Source organism: Mercenaria mercenaria, chromosome 15 (assembly GCF_021730395.1).
Source record: "Mercenaria mercenaria strain notata chromosome 15, MADL_Memer_1, whole genome shotgun sequence".
Classification (NCBI taxonomy): Eukaryota; Metazoa; Mollusca; class Bivalvia; order Venerida; family Veneridae; genus Mercenaria; species Mercenaria mercenaria.
Genome location: NC_069375.1, coordinates 65637993 through 65655355, shown reverse-complemented (window position 1 = coordinate 65655355; position 17363 = coordinate 65637993). Strand labels below are relative to the sequence as shown.

Genomic DNA, 17363 nt, shown 5'->3' with positions numbered 1-17363 from the left:
AGACTGTACGTCCGGTAGGCAAACCTAGAAAAGCAGACAACGCGACGGCTAGCACTTTTAACTTCATACAAAATTATGATCTTTCTTTACAGACTGCATGTGCGAAAAACGGATAAAATAAAAGAACTTAAAAAACTCCGTAATCTGTCTGAGTATATGACCCATGTGGAACAATGGTACGACTCATACGAGAGAAGACACGGTGCTGCTCAGCGCAGAATATTTTTAGCTACTGATGATCCGACTGTAATTACCATGGCAAGAGAAAGGTGATTGTATTTTTTTTGTTTTGATTTGTTTTGTTGTTGTCGTTGTAATTAAGGAGGATAATCATCTACCTCTTTGAAGATATTCAAATGTTTGCCTGTTTATTGCAGAATTTTTGTGTGGTTGGGGGGTTGTTTTTTGTGATTTTCTTATCCAGCGTCGCTATGACAGTTGACCCTATGACATGGTATTAGTAATATACAGTGTGTGTTTCATAATAACACAGTTTCAGTTTTTATTGTTTGAATATGGAAATAAATTTTGCCGTGTTCGAATTATTTATAGAACAGAACAGAACAGAACAGAACAGAACAGATATTTTATTAACGTATACAATACATGTATCTTGTTAATACAACATGAAATTATACATATAACACAATACACGTGACAAGCAAAATGACTTTTCGGTATATGTAGAGAATGAACAGATCTGATTTTAACCATCAGTATATCACAAGAATATTACGACGATATCACAATAGAAATAATATCACATTTACGAATTCAAGAAGTATAGGTAGTGTAATATAAACTGAATGGCAGTATGTGTTATATTATAATTAATGTCAACACAAACAAACTTACAAGCATTTCCAAGACATGAGTTTAAATTCCTTGCAATAATTCATTTCTCTTGTTATTAGCTAATGTTATATATTTACACAAATTAACTAGAATAGATTTATTACTTGATTGTAGCAATTCTAAGAATTTATACAGTCATACTTGTATGAGTATAGAAATAACGTTTAATGAACTTTGCACGTTATTCTTTATAAACTCTACATTTATACAACACGAAATAAATTACCATTATTGATTTATCTATCTAACACTTATACCAAAAATGTTGCCTTACTCTCTGTCCGGCGATCTTACAGAAATTTAAGAACAAAGGATATTTGTCGTGGTTTCGAGTGGATGTATAGATACTTTTGATTTAGCACCGAAAACGTCCACTGGCTGCTGTTTTGCGGGTTATTCCTGACAAAAATCTGCTACGGATTAGTCAAGAATTTCTGACAATGCTATGAAATTCTTTTTCCTGCTTAAATCAGTTTCTTGCATTTTTGCTACATGTGTAATATTTGCATGTGCGAAGAACTATGGCAAGTATCTCTATTTTTTTTTTTTTTTTTTTTGAAACTGTCGCGTATAGATATCCCGAATTGAACCCCAAAATAGCTTTTCAAGGGAGATAATAATTGCAAACATCTGGAATTACCTGTGTGAGCCCTGTTCCCGGATGAATATATCTCTATGTTCAGGATTATCTGCCCCTTAACTGCTACACAAGACTGTAGGTCAATGCCGGGAATATGACTCGTCCCGAAATCTCAATTCTTTACGGAGACCCAATTAAAGTTATACATTCTCAAGCGTTAGAAATAAATGACAAAGCATTCACATATATATTTGACTAACGGAGCATATGGCATTGCAACAGGCTAATATCAGAATGCAAAATAAACTATATTTCCGTGAATGTATGACCCTGAAGAGTGCCATTCCATCAAGATGAATGCATTATGCAGAGCATCAGCTATATAGATAATGACGTAGATATGTTACAAAACTATGTACAAATTTTACTTCAAAATTGTTCCGTTAGTTCGAAATGTTATGAACCGTTACATTTTCCCGTTTAAGTCTATGGTATATCATCTTTAAAAATCAAACTATATATACAATTCCAAATATCGTTTTAGTTACCGTAAAAGGTAGTTCCTGATGCAGTGAAATTATCAGGAATCTTTGCCTGACTAACTGCTATTTGAAAATGATGTCCATATACATTGTAGGCTACTATGTTTATTCATACGCCTCGTCTTGGGCCGAGGACCTGACCCTTGATGTCTACATTCAAGATCGAGATCAGGTATACAAGTCAGCTCCGTATACCTCCGAAAAAACACTTCATTTTCTATAAATAGAACAGTACGGTCGTTATAAAGTCCAGTACGTTATTCTAAAAATAGATCTAAATACAAACGATGATGTCATTTTAAAAATAAGATTCATAAATGCCGCCACGTATCTGCTGTGACGTCATTCGCACGCATGCGTAGTCGTGCCTCCAAATCGCTGATAATTATACGTACACATTTGAAATGAATTATTATATCATTTCTACAACTAACTTGTTTTTATTTCAGTTATCCAAATTATACATTTGTGAACAATGTCAACGCTTCTGAACTTGCAAAAAAATGGTCTACCAGATTTTCTGAATCTTCTCTCTATGGACTACTTCTTGACATTCAAATGTTATCAATGAGCGATTTTGTCGTTTGCACGATGTCATCCAATGTAAGTAGCACTATCACAAGCAAATATGCATGAAGATCAGCTTCTTGTCATTCATGCGAGAAATCGGTTGGTCTATCTATGTTTGCTTTGAACGGTTTAAATTCTGCCAAAACAATTGTGGCGGCATTCTATCTTTTACGTAGAACAATCGACAATTCCCGTACGATTACATAATATCGTATCCACTTTCTGGACAACCTACGGCCATAACAACAACCGTAGAATACCGAAATTGCTTACGGAGAATACGAAAGCAAACGAAAAATGCCGTATGTCATTACGGATCCACCACCTTAAAGTGGTGATGCGAGATATACGGTGCCCTTTCGGAGAGTAGTTCATGCAAGGTACATGGGTACATGGGTAAAAAAGCCGACCCTTCCACAAGCATGCTGGATTACTTTCTCATTTCTCATTCAAGTAGGCTCGAAATCACACAATCTTACGACCATTTCTGTTCGATTAAAGGGGTTACAATGTATTGGTGCACTTACATTGCCTTGCAAGCTATTATGATGACTTTGTAGTTTCCGCCTTGGGTGTGAAATATCAAGGAAGTTTAAGAAATCTTTTATCTTGAGACAGTCTGTAATGTATACAATAAATATAAAAGGGTTACTTTCGATTTAACATTAAACAAGAAGAGTGGGTTACTATGGATATTGATAAAGACTGACGTCTTCAAAAGGTTTAGAAAATGAAAAGATTGCTGTTTTATCCGCCGAATAATACACTCAACGACTTTTAAAACTCCTCATCCAGATATGGAAATGTCTTTGTTTTTAAAACTTGTATGCAAATATTTTGATCTTCACTCATTCTAATCCTATAGTTTGTTATGCAGTCAGTGATTCCTCGTTGTCCAAGCAGTTACGGTATTCGTATTGTACTTTTTCGTCGGGAGTTAGATTCCAAGACCCGTAAATGGATTTAAAAGTGTATTCAATTTCTTTTTCTTCACTACAATTCAACGAAGACAAAACGGGTTAGTTAATATGTATACACTCATTTCTTTTACATTTCCAAACAACATAATACTGTGCGATACCTATACGTCTGCGCTCTATTAATTTTTAGTGAAGGAAGCAAAATATGCGCATGCGCAGTTTTAGTTTGCTGCTCACGTGATGATAATGTCTAAAAATGCTGTTACGTATCGTTCTATATGTATCAATGTTTACAAATGTAAATTGTTACAACGGTTTATAAAAGTGCACGAGAAAAACTGTGAAAACTCGAATGTTCTTTTTTGTTGGGTTTAACGTCACACCGACACAATAATTGGTCATATGGTGACTTTCCAGCTTTGATGGTGGAGGAAGACACCAGATGTCCCTCTGTACATTATTTTATCACAGGCGGGCTCCTGGGTAGAACCACTGAACTTCCGTAAGCCAGCTAGATGGCTCCCTCACATGAATAATTCAACGCCCCGAGTGAGGCTCGAACCTACATCGATGAGGGGCAAGTGATTTGAATTCAGCGACCTTAATCACACGACCGCGGAGGCCCCCGAATGTTCTTGAAATTAGAAACTGATCAACTGTAATGTTTCATGTAAATATATGAAACAGTGGCTTCATTCTGCCTTTCTGTGATAAATTATTTTAAAAATCACAAATAAAATTGTTTGGAAAGTCGCTTTAACATCTGTGCGGATTTTATTCTGATCGAAAGAAGGCTTTTCATAGTTGGTTATGTTGCAACGATATATCGCGACAATATTAAATATTCAGTTATTTCAGTTTAAGAGTGTCACTGAAATTGTACTAGACAGTGTTTAACCGTTTGACAATTAAAACAACGTTATAAAATACGTGAACGTCATCTATGCTGACGGCTTGTGACGTAAAATCAACTTTACTTTTATCTTTGGCAATTCTAATCAGATAATCAGATAAGTTATCTTTTAAAGGTGTAACGATGTAAAAGAATATTCAATATTCTTTTCTGACAACCGAATCTCTGTATATCCGAATAAAACTCATATCTAAATTTGAATTTGACGCTTCGTGTCGAAACGCCATAATACCGCCATATATTTGGCATACTTCATAAATATATACAAAAACGAAATCGTTTTGAATCAAATTTTTCAGTTGTTTAGATTCTGTAAATACCTTGAGCGTATGTGAGACGACCCTGCAAGGATGATGAGGCGGTCAGATGGAAGCAACTCACAAGGTCTCTAATTCACGGGTTGAAAAAATATAGGATATTCCGAGGTGTATATTTACCTTGTAAAGTGATCTCCCTTTGGTGTAAAATCTGTTGGATGTTCATCCTGAAAAGGTCACATAAAGAGTTTATATGTAAGGACTGACCCGTAACCGTGGGCCTATAGAAATTGTATTAGTTCCCTTTGACCGGTAACTGATCAGTAATGGGGGATAGTGCGCGGTAGAAAGTTTTCGCGAGGCAAATTAGTTTTGTGCATTAATATAGGCTTATAATGGATAGTCAAACATAAACTGAAAACGTCTCCGATGAAAGCCAAATTTTGCATTGGGAATACCATATTTTATAATCCCATTTCTAAAGTTTCCTTCTGTTACCAATACCATTTTTTCAGTTTTAGATAATTATGGGGTGCGTTTTACAATCAATAAACTATTTTGTGATATACCAAACTCATTCTGTGATATTCTTAATTCATTTATTGTGATATCATTACCTTTATGTTGTGATATCTTAAAGCATAGTAAATTTAATGATATCACTGATTTTAATCAGATATAATAAAAGTATTGTGTAGGACCCAAAAATGATTTGACGATATCATAAATTGATTAAAGGATATCAGATAATAGAATATTGGATATCTCTAAAAAGGAATAGTTTTTCATAAACTTAATTCGATTAAATAAAATTATTTTGCGTATATCACAATATATATATATAAATAAAACTAATAAATCAGTCATGGTTATCTCGAAAAATATGTTTATTGTTATGATATTCTAAATTCAATATATGTGCATTATGGATATAAATAATTTATACACTTTTGTGTACGATTTTAATTCACTTAACCATAGTATTAAATCAAATTTAATTTATCCTCACATTGCCATCATTTTTGGCTATCAATAATAATTTTGAAGTTATCCTAAAAAAATAAAGATATCCATTATTAATTTGATTATCTCCTAAAATCGACTGAGTGATATCACAAACCCGTTTAATTCTATGATATCCTTTATTCCGTTTAATGATTCATCAAATTCATTTTGTAATATAAAAAAACATCAATGGATATTATAAAGTAGAAAGTATCATTAGAAAAAAATAAGAATATCCTAAAATATAACTGATCTCAAGACATGCAATAATCGAAATATAGATATCCATAAATCATTTTGTGATATCTATAAAAGAATTTACTGATATCCAAGGACAATCAATGACATGAAATGAATTATGAATATCCATGGAAACGTTATTGCTATCACAAAATAATTTGTAATATCCATAAATTAATTCAAAATATCAATAAATGAGAAAATGATATTACAAAAAAAAATATGACATCCTTAAATTAATTAAGGATACCTATAAATGAATTTAGTTTGACTGTTCTCTTGTGATTTACCAGGTTATTAAATTTGTTTCTTACAACCGAGTTTATTTTATATGATTTCAGATTGGGAGGCGTGTGTACGAATTGATGCATGCAAGCTACTGGGACGCTCCTGCCCGTATAAAGTCACTGGATATCGAATACGCATTCCATTATCATAGGAATGCGGAACATCTTACACAACACAGAAACAGGAGATTCACTGTTCTTAAGGATATATCACATCCACACAATATAACGATAACACTGGATAACAAAAGAAATCGCGTAAAAATGCCAACTTACAATGAAGTTCCGTGGTCAGTGAGAACAATAATATGAGCCGCGCCATGAGAAAACCAACATAGTGGCTTTGTGACCAGCATGGATCCAGACCAGACTGCGCATCCGCGCAGTCTGGTCAGGATCCATGCTGTTCACTAATGGCTTCTCTAATTACAATAGTCTTTGAAAGCGAACAGCATGGATCCTGACCAGACTGCGCGGATGCGCAGGCAGGTCTGGATCCATGCTGGTCGCAATGCCACTATGTTGATTTTCTCACGGCGTGGTTCATATAGAATGAAGGTCCTTGGTCTCTGTTTGTAGCGACCTGGTACCTTGTAGAAACATCAGTTGTTACAAATCATAGAGAACATAGATACAGGCGTGTCGCAAGTACAAGAAAACATGAGATGTTGTTTGAGGTTAAAAGTCACTAATACAAATTCTTCTTTATGTCATATAAAAATGACAACTTCAGGTCTTATTTACGTATATTTATTTTTTCCTACACCTGTCTTTCATGAACGTTCTTTCATAAATTCGTGAAAGAAAATGAAAAGAAAAAAGGGGGCTTGAATAATTTGTCAGAGTCTGCTACGCTAAAACAACGCATATTTGCTCTTGTCAGTAAACCCTTTCTTTTGGTTTCGATCTGCAAAACTCACCAACGTTGGAGAATAAACATGAAAGTTTCCACATATCAGAAGTCTGGTATGCTTACCTGTTCGTCTCGGGATTATGACGAACGTCTGATGGATGTGAATGTCTCATTCGATACAGACTGCATTCCAGCAGCAGTGTAAAAGTGTTATTTAAGCACCTGTTATACAAGAATTTCAGTTAAGTTGGTCTGCAGTTCGCAGTTCGCGATTCGAATTGCGAACTGCAAACTGGTCGGGAGTTCGCGATTCGAATTGCGAACTGCAAACTAGTCTGCAGTTTACAATTCAAATTTCAAATTGCAGTCTGATCAGCTCTGTCTTGCGCATTGCAGACAAGAATGCATTTCACAGTTGGTCTGCAGTTCGCAGTTTGCGTTTCGAATTGCGAACTGCAAATTGGTCTGCAGTTCGCGATTTGAATTGCGAACTGCAAACTGGTCTGCAGTTTACGATTCAAATTTCAAATTGCAGTCTGATCAGCACTGTCTTGTGCATTGCAGACAGGAATGCATTACACAGTTGGTCTGCAGTTCGCAGTTTACGTTTTCAATTGCGAACTGCAAACTGGTCTGCAGTTCGCAGTTCGCGTTTCGAATTGCGAACTGCAAACTGGTCTGCAGTTTACGATTCCAATTGCGAACTGCAAACTGGTCTGCAGTTTCCGATTCAAATTTAAAATTGCAGTCTGATCAGCACTTTCTTGCGCATTGCAGACAATAATGCATTTCACAGTTGGTCTACAGTTCGCAGTTCGCGTTTCCAATTGCGAACTGCAAACTGGTCTGCTGTTTACAATTAAAATTTCAAAGTGCAGTCTGATCAGCACTGCCCTGCAAATTGTAGACAAGAATGCATTTCACAGTTGGTCTGCAGTTCGCAGTTTGCGTTTCGAATTGCGAACTGCAAACTGGTCTGCAGTTCGAGATTCGTATTGCGAACTGTAAACTGGGCTGCAGTTTACGATTCAAATTTCAAAGTGCAGTCTGACCAGCACTGTCCTGCGCATTGCGGACAAGAATGCATTTCGTAATTAGTCTGCAGTTCGCATTTCGCGTTTCCAACTGCAAACTGCAAACTGGTCTGTAGTTTGCGTTCCGAATTGCAAACTGCAATCTTGTCTGCTGTTTACAATTAAAATTGCAAAGTGCAGTCTGATCACCACTGCCCTGCAAATTTTAGAAAAGAATGCATTTCACAGTTGGTCTGCAGTTCGCAGTTTGCGTTTCCAATTGCGAACTGCAAACTGGTCTGCAGTTCGCGATTCGAATGACGGACTGCAAACTGGTCTGCAGTTTACGATTCAAATTTAAAATTGCAGTCTGATCAGCACTTTCTTGCGCATTGCAGACAAGAATGCATTTCACAGTTGGTATACAGTTCGCTGTTTGCGTTTCCAATTGCGAACTGCAAACTGGTCTGCAGTTCACGATTCAAATTTTAAAGCCCAGTGTGATCAGCACTATGTTTCGAATTTCAGACTAGAATTCATTTCACATTTTGATGGTCATGGCTTGGAATCGAATGACAAACTGCAGACTGGTTTGCAGTTCACAATTCGAACTGCGAACTGCAAGCTGGTCTGCAGTTTACGATTTAAATTTCAAAGTGCAGTCTGATCAGCACTGCCCTGCGAATTTGGACAAGAATGCATTAGACAGTTTTCAAATGCGAACTGCAAACTGGTCTGCAGTTCGCAGTTCGCAATTCGTAGTTCATAATTCGAAATGCGAACTGCAAACTGGTCTGCAGTTCGCAGTTCACGATTCGAATTGCGAACTGCAAACTGGTCTGCAGTTCAAGATTCAAAATTAAAATATATTTGAACGTTACTCTTATACTTTTAAGTAATAGGTCAGTATTTGCTAAATATAAATGAGCCGTGCCATAAGAAAATCAACATAGTGGGTTTGCGACCAGCATGGATCCAGACCAGTCTGCGCATCCGCGCAGTCTGGTCAGGATCCATGCTGTTCGCTAATGGTTTCTCTAATTGCAGTAGGCTTTAAAAGCGAAAGCATGGATCCTGACCTGACTGCGAGGATGCGCAGCCTGGTCTGGATCCATGCTGGTCGCACACCCACTATGTTGGTTTTCTCATGGCACTGCTCAAATGTTAATGGTCTGCACTTCCTCCCTCTTCATTAGAACTGCAAAGTGCCGGCTAGTCTGACGCTCTTAGTTTTTGTGGCGAACTACGAACTGCAAACTGGTCTGCAGTTCTCAGTTCGCAGTTCGCAATTCGTAGTTCATAATTCGAATTACGAACTGCAAACTGGTCTGCAGTTCGCAGATCACGATTCGAATTGCGAACTGCAAACTGGTCTGCAGTTCAAGATTCAAAATAAAAATATATTTGAACGTTACTCTTATACTTTTAAGTAATAGGTCATTATTTGCTAAATGTAAATTTTCGCAAATTTTCGGTCCTTAGTTTTTGATTCGAATTGCGAACTGCAAACTGGTCTGCAGTTTGCAGTTCACGATTCGAATTGCGGACTGCAAACTGGTCTGCGGTTCACGATTCATAATTGAAAGTTTACTGAAATACTACTCTTATGATTTAAGTACTAAGTTAGTGCTAGCTAAATAAATGTTAAGGGTCTGCACTCTCTCCCTCTCCATTAAGAATTTCAGAGTGCCGGCTAGTCTGCGGTTCTTAGTTTCCGATTCGAATTGCGGACTGCAAACTGGTCTGCAATTCAGAATTCGCAGTTCACGATTCGAATTGCGAACTGCAAACTGGTCTGCAGTTCGAAGTTCACGGTTCGAATTGCGAACTGCAAATTGGTCTGCAGTTCACGATTCAAAATAAAAGTACAAGGAATGTTACTACTATAATTTAAGTACTTAGTAAGTAGTGGATAAATTGAGGTTATGGGTCTGCACTTCCTCCTTCTCCATTAGAATGGCAAAACCGCCTGCTAGTCAGTGGTTCTCAGTTTCCGATTCGAATTGTAAACTGCAAACTGGTCTGCGGTTTAATGAAGTTTTGCGTGCAAGTCACTCTCCAAAACTAATGCAGATACTGGATAACATTTAGGGTAGTATTCCTACTTCTGGGACAGTGAATCAAAAAGTCAAGCACCGGCTGTCTTACGGACAGGTCTTGTTTATTTTACAATTTATCATTTGAATTGAATTGTCATTTTTTTTTGTGTGTGTTTTACATACGACACGCTAAAGAGCTAGGGGAGCGTCTGTCATTATCTTGCTGTATCCTGTATCTTGCAGGATTTTTTCCAATGAAACTGGTAACATTTTTATGGAGGAGCCGCCCATATCAATTATCAGTGACGAATATAGATAAGCTTAAATATAAACAAAGAAAACATGTAGAAGTTATAGCATGTATGTCACGGGACGTAACATTTCATGTTCTTTAAACATAATAGTGACGTGCGCCGCGCATAGCGGGGAAACTAATATACTTTGCCCTCGCGGTATCGTCTGCTGTTTAATTGAATCGGATATCCTCGGCAATGTACATTATGTCACGTATATTAACGGAGATGTCCGAGGCACTTCATCCTTGCCCGCACAGTCTTTGTGAATTCTTGTCATGTATGACCAATCTTCTTGGTTTGTTTTATGGGCATGAATGAGAGATAGAATGAGAGAAAGAAATACACTGGTGTTCTTTTTAATCTCTTACTACTTTTTACTGCCAAATTCCTTCTGCCCTCAGAGTAGTTAATGTACTCTTACGAGTAAGCCGGTAAAATGCAGAGAAAACTTAATTAAAATCATATAGAATTCTTTCGATTACTTCAATTAATTCACCAGTCGGTTGTGGTAAGGAATATTTAGAATATTTTTAATATTGTAGTTTGTATTTCTTTACAGAGCGCGTGAATTATTATTTGTGCAAACTTTGTGTTATTTTATCTTTATTTTATCACGATTGCTAATTTCATCGTTATTTTGTTTTAGACTTTTTATACTACGGAAATTAAAACAGAACGAACCTATGCCGGGAGATGATATATGTTGTGACATGTTATTTACATATTTCAATGTAAAGACATTTACACCCATTATAAGGAATCGTCTACAGCGAAGTATGGCAAAATGTAACTCTTGAATGGCTTAAAGCCCAACCCGTTTACTGTCATGATGTTATAATATCTTTTCTTATGGAATGTTTTTACTTAGGTTTTTGAAACAATGCAGCGGTTGCTCATTTCGTAAACGTTTACCTAGAAAATGTATTAGAGTGAAAATTGTGAAATATTATCTCGGTTGTGCATATAAAAACGATCTATTTCCGGATTTTATTTTATTGAAAGTTTTCTAAATAATGGAGCGGTTTTTCAATGATTACATTTTATTAAAATATATTTTACTTGAAATGATGCTTTCAAGAAACTATGTTAAATTCAAAAGTATTACACAGAAATGTTTCATGGGGAAATTTCCATCAAGTGTATTTAAGTTATCCGATTGGTCAAAAGACATGGCCGCAAGACAAAAACAAATCTTCAAATAAAATGTTTGCTAATGTTGACCCTCTATTGGTGTTGTTAAGTACCTTAGATTCGCCAAAACATGGCCGCTAGAGGGCGCGATCACTTTTTCCTGTATGTACATAATGGTAACTTGAAGGATCTTCTCGCCTGATGGCCAGATTTTAAATAATTTTACACAGGCAAGGTTCGTTAGATTACCATGAACCAAGAATTGTAAATTAGTCCGATTCGTACAAAACATGGCCTTCAGAGCCTGTGGTAATTTTTCCCTATATACATACATAGTCGAAACATCAGAAAATGTCCAAATTTTAAAACCATTCAAAAGTATTTTCTTTGGATGAACTATTACCAAAATTATTAAAGCCATCTTTTCTAGTGAAAGACAAGGCTATATTTCCCTTTCTGGCTATATGGTATACTTCCTCTGAATCTGCAGGCCAAAGTACAAAGTACAGACATGACTCCTTCATGAATCTCTGCCACACATGCCACCCTTTCCATTGTGAAACTATGATGAGTGACTTAGGGCCATAAAGGTCCTCTTATTATTAGTCTCCACAGACAATTCAAGGGAGATGCATTGTTTTCTGTCTGTCTGACTGTCCGGGTTGTCACAAGTTATTGTCAGAACAGAACAGAACAGAACAGAACAGAACATATTCTTTTATTTCATCCAGGCATTTTACAATACAACATGGATATATATCATAGTAAAGATTAACATGAACAGTAGAATGGTTCCGGCAGAAGAAGTACTGTTAACAAAATTAATAGTAACTACATCAATAGACATTTACATAGGAAACTTGAAATTCACTTTCAGTATTAAGTATTCATCAAGTAAATGGAGAGCAGGGGTTCATTTACTAATAAATAGTTAGAAACTCTTGTATATAATACTAAAATCAATTTCAACAAAAAGATATTTAAATATATATATTGGGGGGGGGGGGGGGGGTGGACATTTAGTATAGGGGTGCGATATATACGCGCCTGTAATATAACCGAACCTCAGAGTCAATTCGCCGAGAAAAGTAGTACCTTTATATTAAAGTGTATATTATATATATAAATGAAAATATTCTATGGAAAAGCTGTAAACATTTTTCAATTATAAAATAATTATAACTGTAACAGTTCTGTTATATTTACATGGATAATATGTGGGATATTTGTTTTAAGCGGTTAGGAGAATTGATTAGTTCTGCACGTGGATAACGAGGATTTCGTGTTTGTCACTATAGAACACTGACGGATTTAATACTTAAACATGTGTACGAAGGTCCGAGTAACGGATAAATTAAATATGTACATGTAAGTGACATCTTTTGAACAAATATATTTTAGTTGTAAGGCAGTAGAATAGTTACACGTATACTATGTTAGTGAGTTAGAAATATGAAATTACTTAATATTGATGATAATCGAAGAATATAGAAATGTAAAAAAAGTAGAAAGGAGGCGTTGGGATTATCTCTTGAACTGTTTCATAATATCGTCAAGGAGTTATAATAAATGTTTTAAGGTTCTTCCGCAAATTGAAATTAGAAATTCATGTGAAAAATCAGAATCCTCGAAACAGCTTTCAAAATGCAAGGACACAAAAAATATATGATAAAAGTTGAAAAGATATATCTGTAGGTAAACTTGCGAGCATGAAAGCTACGCTGAACCCTATCTCCACAGTGCTTTGGAAGAAAATGAGTGAAGATTTTTGGTGCAAAATTTCGGTATCGTATGTAACCTAAATTGCTATAAAATATTTATTTTCAAATCAAAGAAATGCCAAAATAGTGCATACGAGCGTTACTTTTTCAAGAAAATGTCGTTAAACATTCTAATGCGCAAAACACGTGCACAGTTTTTCTAAAATATTTCGCCGCCATGTTTATTTCAAGGAATTAAATATATGATTGTTCTTTTACCTCAGATTTCCTTACTGAAATATATATGCCTCCTTATTCACGGCTAGAGATATCCATTTAGTATAGTTTAGCACTGCCCGATCTCCTTAATCTGTTACCGATCCTTTACATTTAAAGAATAAACGCAATGTGTAATGATAGCTTTTCGCTTTACACACCACCTTTGGACAAGAAAGGCATTTCACTTAAAATTTGTAAGCATCCGCTGGCAAAATATTATTGAAAGATCGGAACTTTTTCTAAAATAAAGTTCAATTTCAATCATTTTCAAAAACTGGAAATATTGCACATTGTGTTGAATACATAAATAAAACAAAAATCCCCAAAATAAACCATTTTAGAACTTTTCCGGGAACTATAAGTTTCAGCCGAACAACGCATTTCAGGATGACACAAAACTGGTTTCTCTTTGTAAACAGTGTCAAAGTTCACCTGAGGGACATTGCTGAAAAAGTAAAAGTGCTTACTTGTTTCAGTTTTACATCCTGTAGAAAACGATAAACTTTCAACTTTAAATGCATATATGTTCTAAAATTATTCCAATATCAAAAACCGTTCGATCTTTTCCGTGAGAAATAAAACGAAGCAAATTTAACTATTTGTTTACACTTTAACCATGTGAAATTAAAGGCTTGACTATCACGAGACTCCCATGCATTTTGAACCTCGTGGTGAATAAACTGAATTTACTTTAAAGTATGGTGTCTCAGTTGAGCCACTTATTTGTTAATTTCAGAGAACATACATTAAAGTGTGTGTGTGTGTGTGTGTGTGTGTGTGTGTGTTGTGTGTGTGTTTGGGTTTAACGTCTTTTTCAACAATTTTTCAGTCATATAAACGACGGTGTCTACTTGTAGCAGTGAGCACAATGCTCAACTTTATAGTGCTGCCTCACTGGAATATCACGCCGTAGACACGTGACATGATACCCTACCTAGTCACATTATACTGACACCAGACTGTCCTAGCACTATCCTCTTAATGCTGAGCGCCAAGCGAGGAAGCTACTAGTACCATTTTTTACGTCTTTGGCATGACGCGGCCGGGGATCGAACCCACGACCTCCCGCTCTCGAAGCGGACGCTAGATACCACTAGGCTACAGAGGCGGTTCATACATTAAAGAAGTGCTTATGAGATTATGCATGTGTGCGCATATTTCAAAGTCTACTTTATATTAACGACTATAGAAAACAAGTGTGCACTCGGCAAATAGCAAGTCTATTATTTTCAGGTGTATACTGAACACTGATCCTTATGTTTGTACTCGTTATCCTTGGTTTCGTAGACAGTCTTAGTACTGGACCGCTGCTTCCGCTGTCAACACCGCAGTTATATAAAGTCAGTGTCCATTTCTATGCCGGAATTTCAATACACATTTATTATCAGTTTATATCTATGAAAGTGTGAAAAAATATTATTGTTTAACAAAGAACAGTAACTTTTGAGATCTTTCTGATTTTAATCATCAGGTTTTCGCCTGAAAAGTTCAACTGATTGCATTTTGTTTGTTTTGTAGTTATCTACAATTGTATACAAATTGTATTACCTCCTAACATATTTGGCTGTACATTTTTGTCTGCGATTTATTCTCACTGCGTTTTTAAAAACATGCTGCATAAATTCTCATAGTGTATAAAAAGTCGATAGATCAAAACTGGTTAGTTTACGACGCATGAAACATCTAATAAGGAATCTCTATAGGCCTACACATCGAACTTGTCCCGGACCAGTATGCGGAAATACTGTGGCCCCATGTTTCAAGATTGTCTAAAATGTTTGCATATATCGTGATAAAGCAAATATTTCGATTGTTTTTTATAATTAATAAAATATAAAATCACGTATATGTGAGAAAGTTACGTTAAAGTAATTTCGGTAGTTACCGCAAGAAGTTTCGAAAATTCCATTTGCTCCAAAGTTTCCTTGAGATAAGCAGCGTGTAAGTCGTAAATTCTACTGTAATAAATTAAACCTTTCTTATACGTGCACAATCCTTTAAACGAATTTTTGATCATTGCCAAATCTTGGTCGCATTAAGTCGGAGACTTTTCTTACAATTTTAGGCAGTTTGGTACACCATACATAGAAAAATCAGTGTGTGCACATTGCACTACTTTTATGTATGTTGAAAATAGCAATATGTACAAATGTATTTTCGTTTTAATACATGAAGTGGTCAGATTTGAAAACAGATTTTGTAATAAGTTAAGTTCTATTCAGTAAGACAATTCTCCTATGCACTAATTGAAACTTTGAACTAACTTTTGCCATTCATGAATTTTTAATAAAGTATTTTGAAAGGATTTATAAATCTAACCAAAAATTTGGAAAAATACAGGTAAAATATCTGCCTTGTTTATTTCCAAATTTTAGTATCACTTTTTATACAGCTACTTTTAGTTCAGGTCTTGCAAACTGAGCTGTTTTTGTGCTGCGGAACAGCTGCATTTGAAAGCTTTGGTTCACTATATTTTCACACCTCAAATGAAGGTCACTCTAAATTCAAGATGGCGGAAGTACCTTAAGACTAGAGCGTTCTTCGATCCTAATAGCGATTTCAGAGTAAGGTCGTGTCTTTGGGAAAATGCTGCGTTTTGCATGAAAATTTCTCTTTGTCTTTCGAAAAAATTACAATGAAATAAATAATGTCGCTCAGTGCCGGTTTGATTCGAGGTACACAGTGTACACTTTCTTTCGTTAAACGGGATACCATCGTACCGCCCAACTTCTACTGGGAGTTTATGATTTGTAGTTCTAAATCTGAATAAGGTGATACATTCTTTTAGGTCTAACAATTTGAAATAATCTTCAAGACAATGATCTTCTTTGAAACTATTGTAAATTAGACCTTTATTGGACTGGGGAAGCTGTGCATGCCATGACTGTTTATACTGGTCTATTAATGTTTGTTTTATTTGTTTATGGATGATTCCATGATTTATTTGGGCTTGGTTCTGCCAGAGATCTGGTCGGCCTACAGAGTTCAAAATGTCTTTTATCTTAGAAATCCATTTAAATTCATGATTAGGATCGTTGACCATATATTTGTAAATTTCGAACGATATTTTATTTTGTTTCCCAGTAATAAGACGATTCAAATTCTTAAGCGCGGGTCTTTACAACTTGAAGGCAATGTCCAGCATATAATTTAGTTTACTCACTCTATGTCGTGAGTAAATCAATTATTCACTAATTTCATGTTCCTAACTACAAAAACAACAAACACAAATATAGGATACAGGTCTAAGTATTTGACAGCGTTCCAATGTACAAAAAATACGAATATATTTGTCTTGCAAATGTAAGACGGTACGATCTTGTGCGATGTGTTAATGATCGACCAGTAGAAGTGGGGTAAATGTGGTTATCTTTATCTTTGTACACCACTCAGCCTGAAAACATACTATCAAAATTTAAGGCAAACATACAATCAGATGTACATGAAAATCTAAACTGTAAAAATGTGTTTTCTATTAGGTCCCGAATGAACCAAATGTAAAAACTTGAACTCATCTTATCTAGAATAGTTAAACAGCATATAAGATGGCAATTCTGGTCTCTCTCAGCTTCGTTGAGTAACCACAAATTAAGAAAAAATGTGCAGTGTATAAAACATAACATTCTTTCAAGGTAAAATCAAAAATAAAATGAAAACTAGCTCAAAAGAGGATAACGGCAATTTCCATTTGATAACGAAATAATAACATTGCATGGGAAAAAAAACAGCATGAAATATATAGATATAGAATTAAATGCGTACTTGTGAATGTTACTTTTCTAAATGTAGATACCGAGTCTGGTATGAAGAATTCAAATGCTCTCATATAATGTTAAATGTATATCTGCCTTTAAAGTTCTAGTTATACATGAATACTCAACAG

General features: G+C 35.5%; 2 protein-coding genes across 2 annotated transcripts in view; both read left to right on the top strand.

The window, feature by feature from the left end:
* The window catches only part of LOC123556961 (alpha-(1,6)-fucosyltransferase-like), a 36185-nt gene extending 25455 nt beyond the window's left edge, over positions 1 to 10730 (top strand). Inside the window, exons 7-9 of the mRNA XM_053525489.1 lie at positions 93 to 269; positions 2427 to 2580; positions 6224 to 10730. Coding sequence (XP_053381464.1) covers positions 93 to 269; positions 2427 to 2580; positions 6224 to 6481 — 589 coding nt within the window. The 3' untranslated portion in view covers positions 6482 to 10730. The remainder of the gene's footprint in view (positions 1 to 92; positions 270 to 2426; positions 2581 to 6223) is intronic.
* Positions 10731 to 12552: 1822 nt separating this feature from the next.
* Positions 12553 to 17363, top strand: part of LOC123556956 (alpha-(1,6)-fucosyltransferase-like) — a 38148-nt gene continuing 33337 nt past the window's right edge. Inside the window, exon 1 of the mRNA XM_053525488.1 lies at positions 12553 to 12869. Within this exon, the coding sequence (XP_053381463.1) occupies positions 12826 to 12869 (44 nt within the window). The 5' untranslated portion in view covers positions 12553 to 12825. The remainder of the gene's footprint in view (positions 12870 to 17363) is intronic.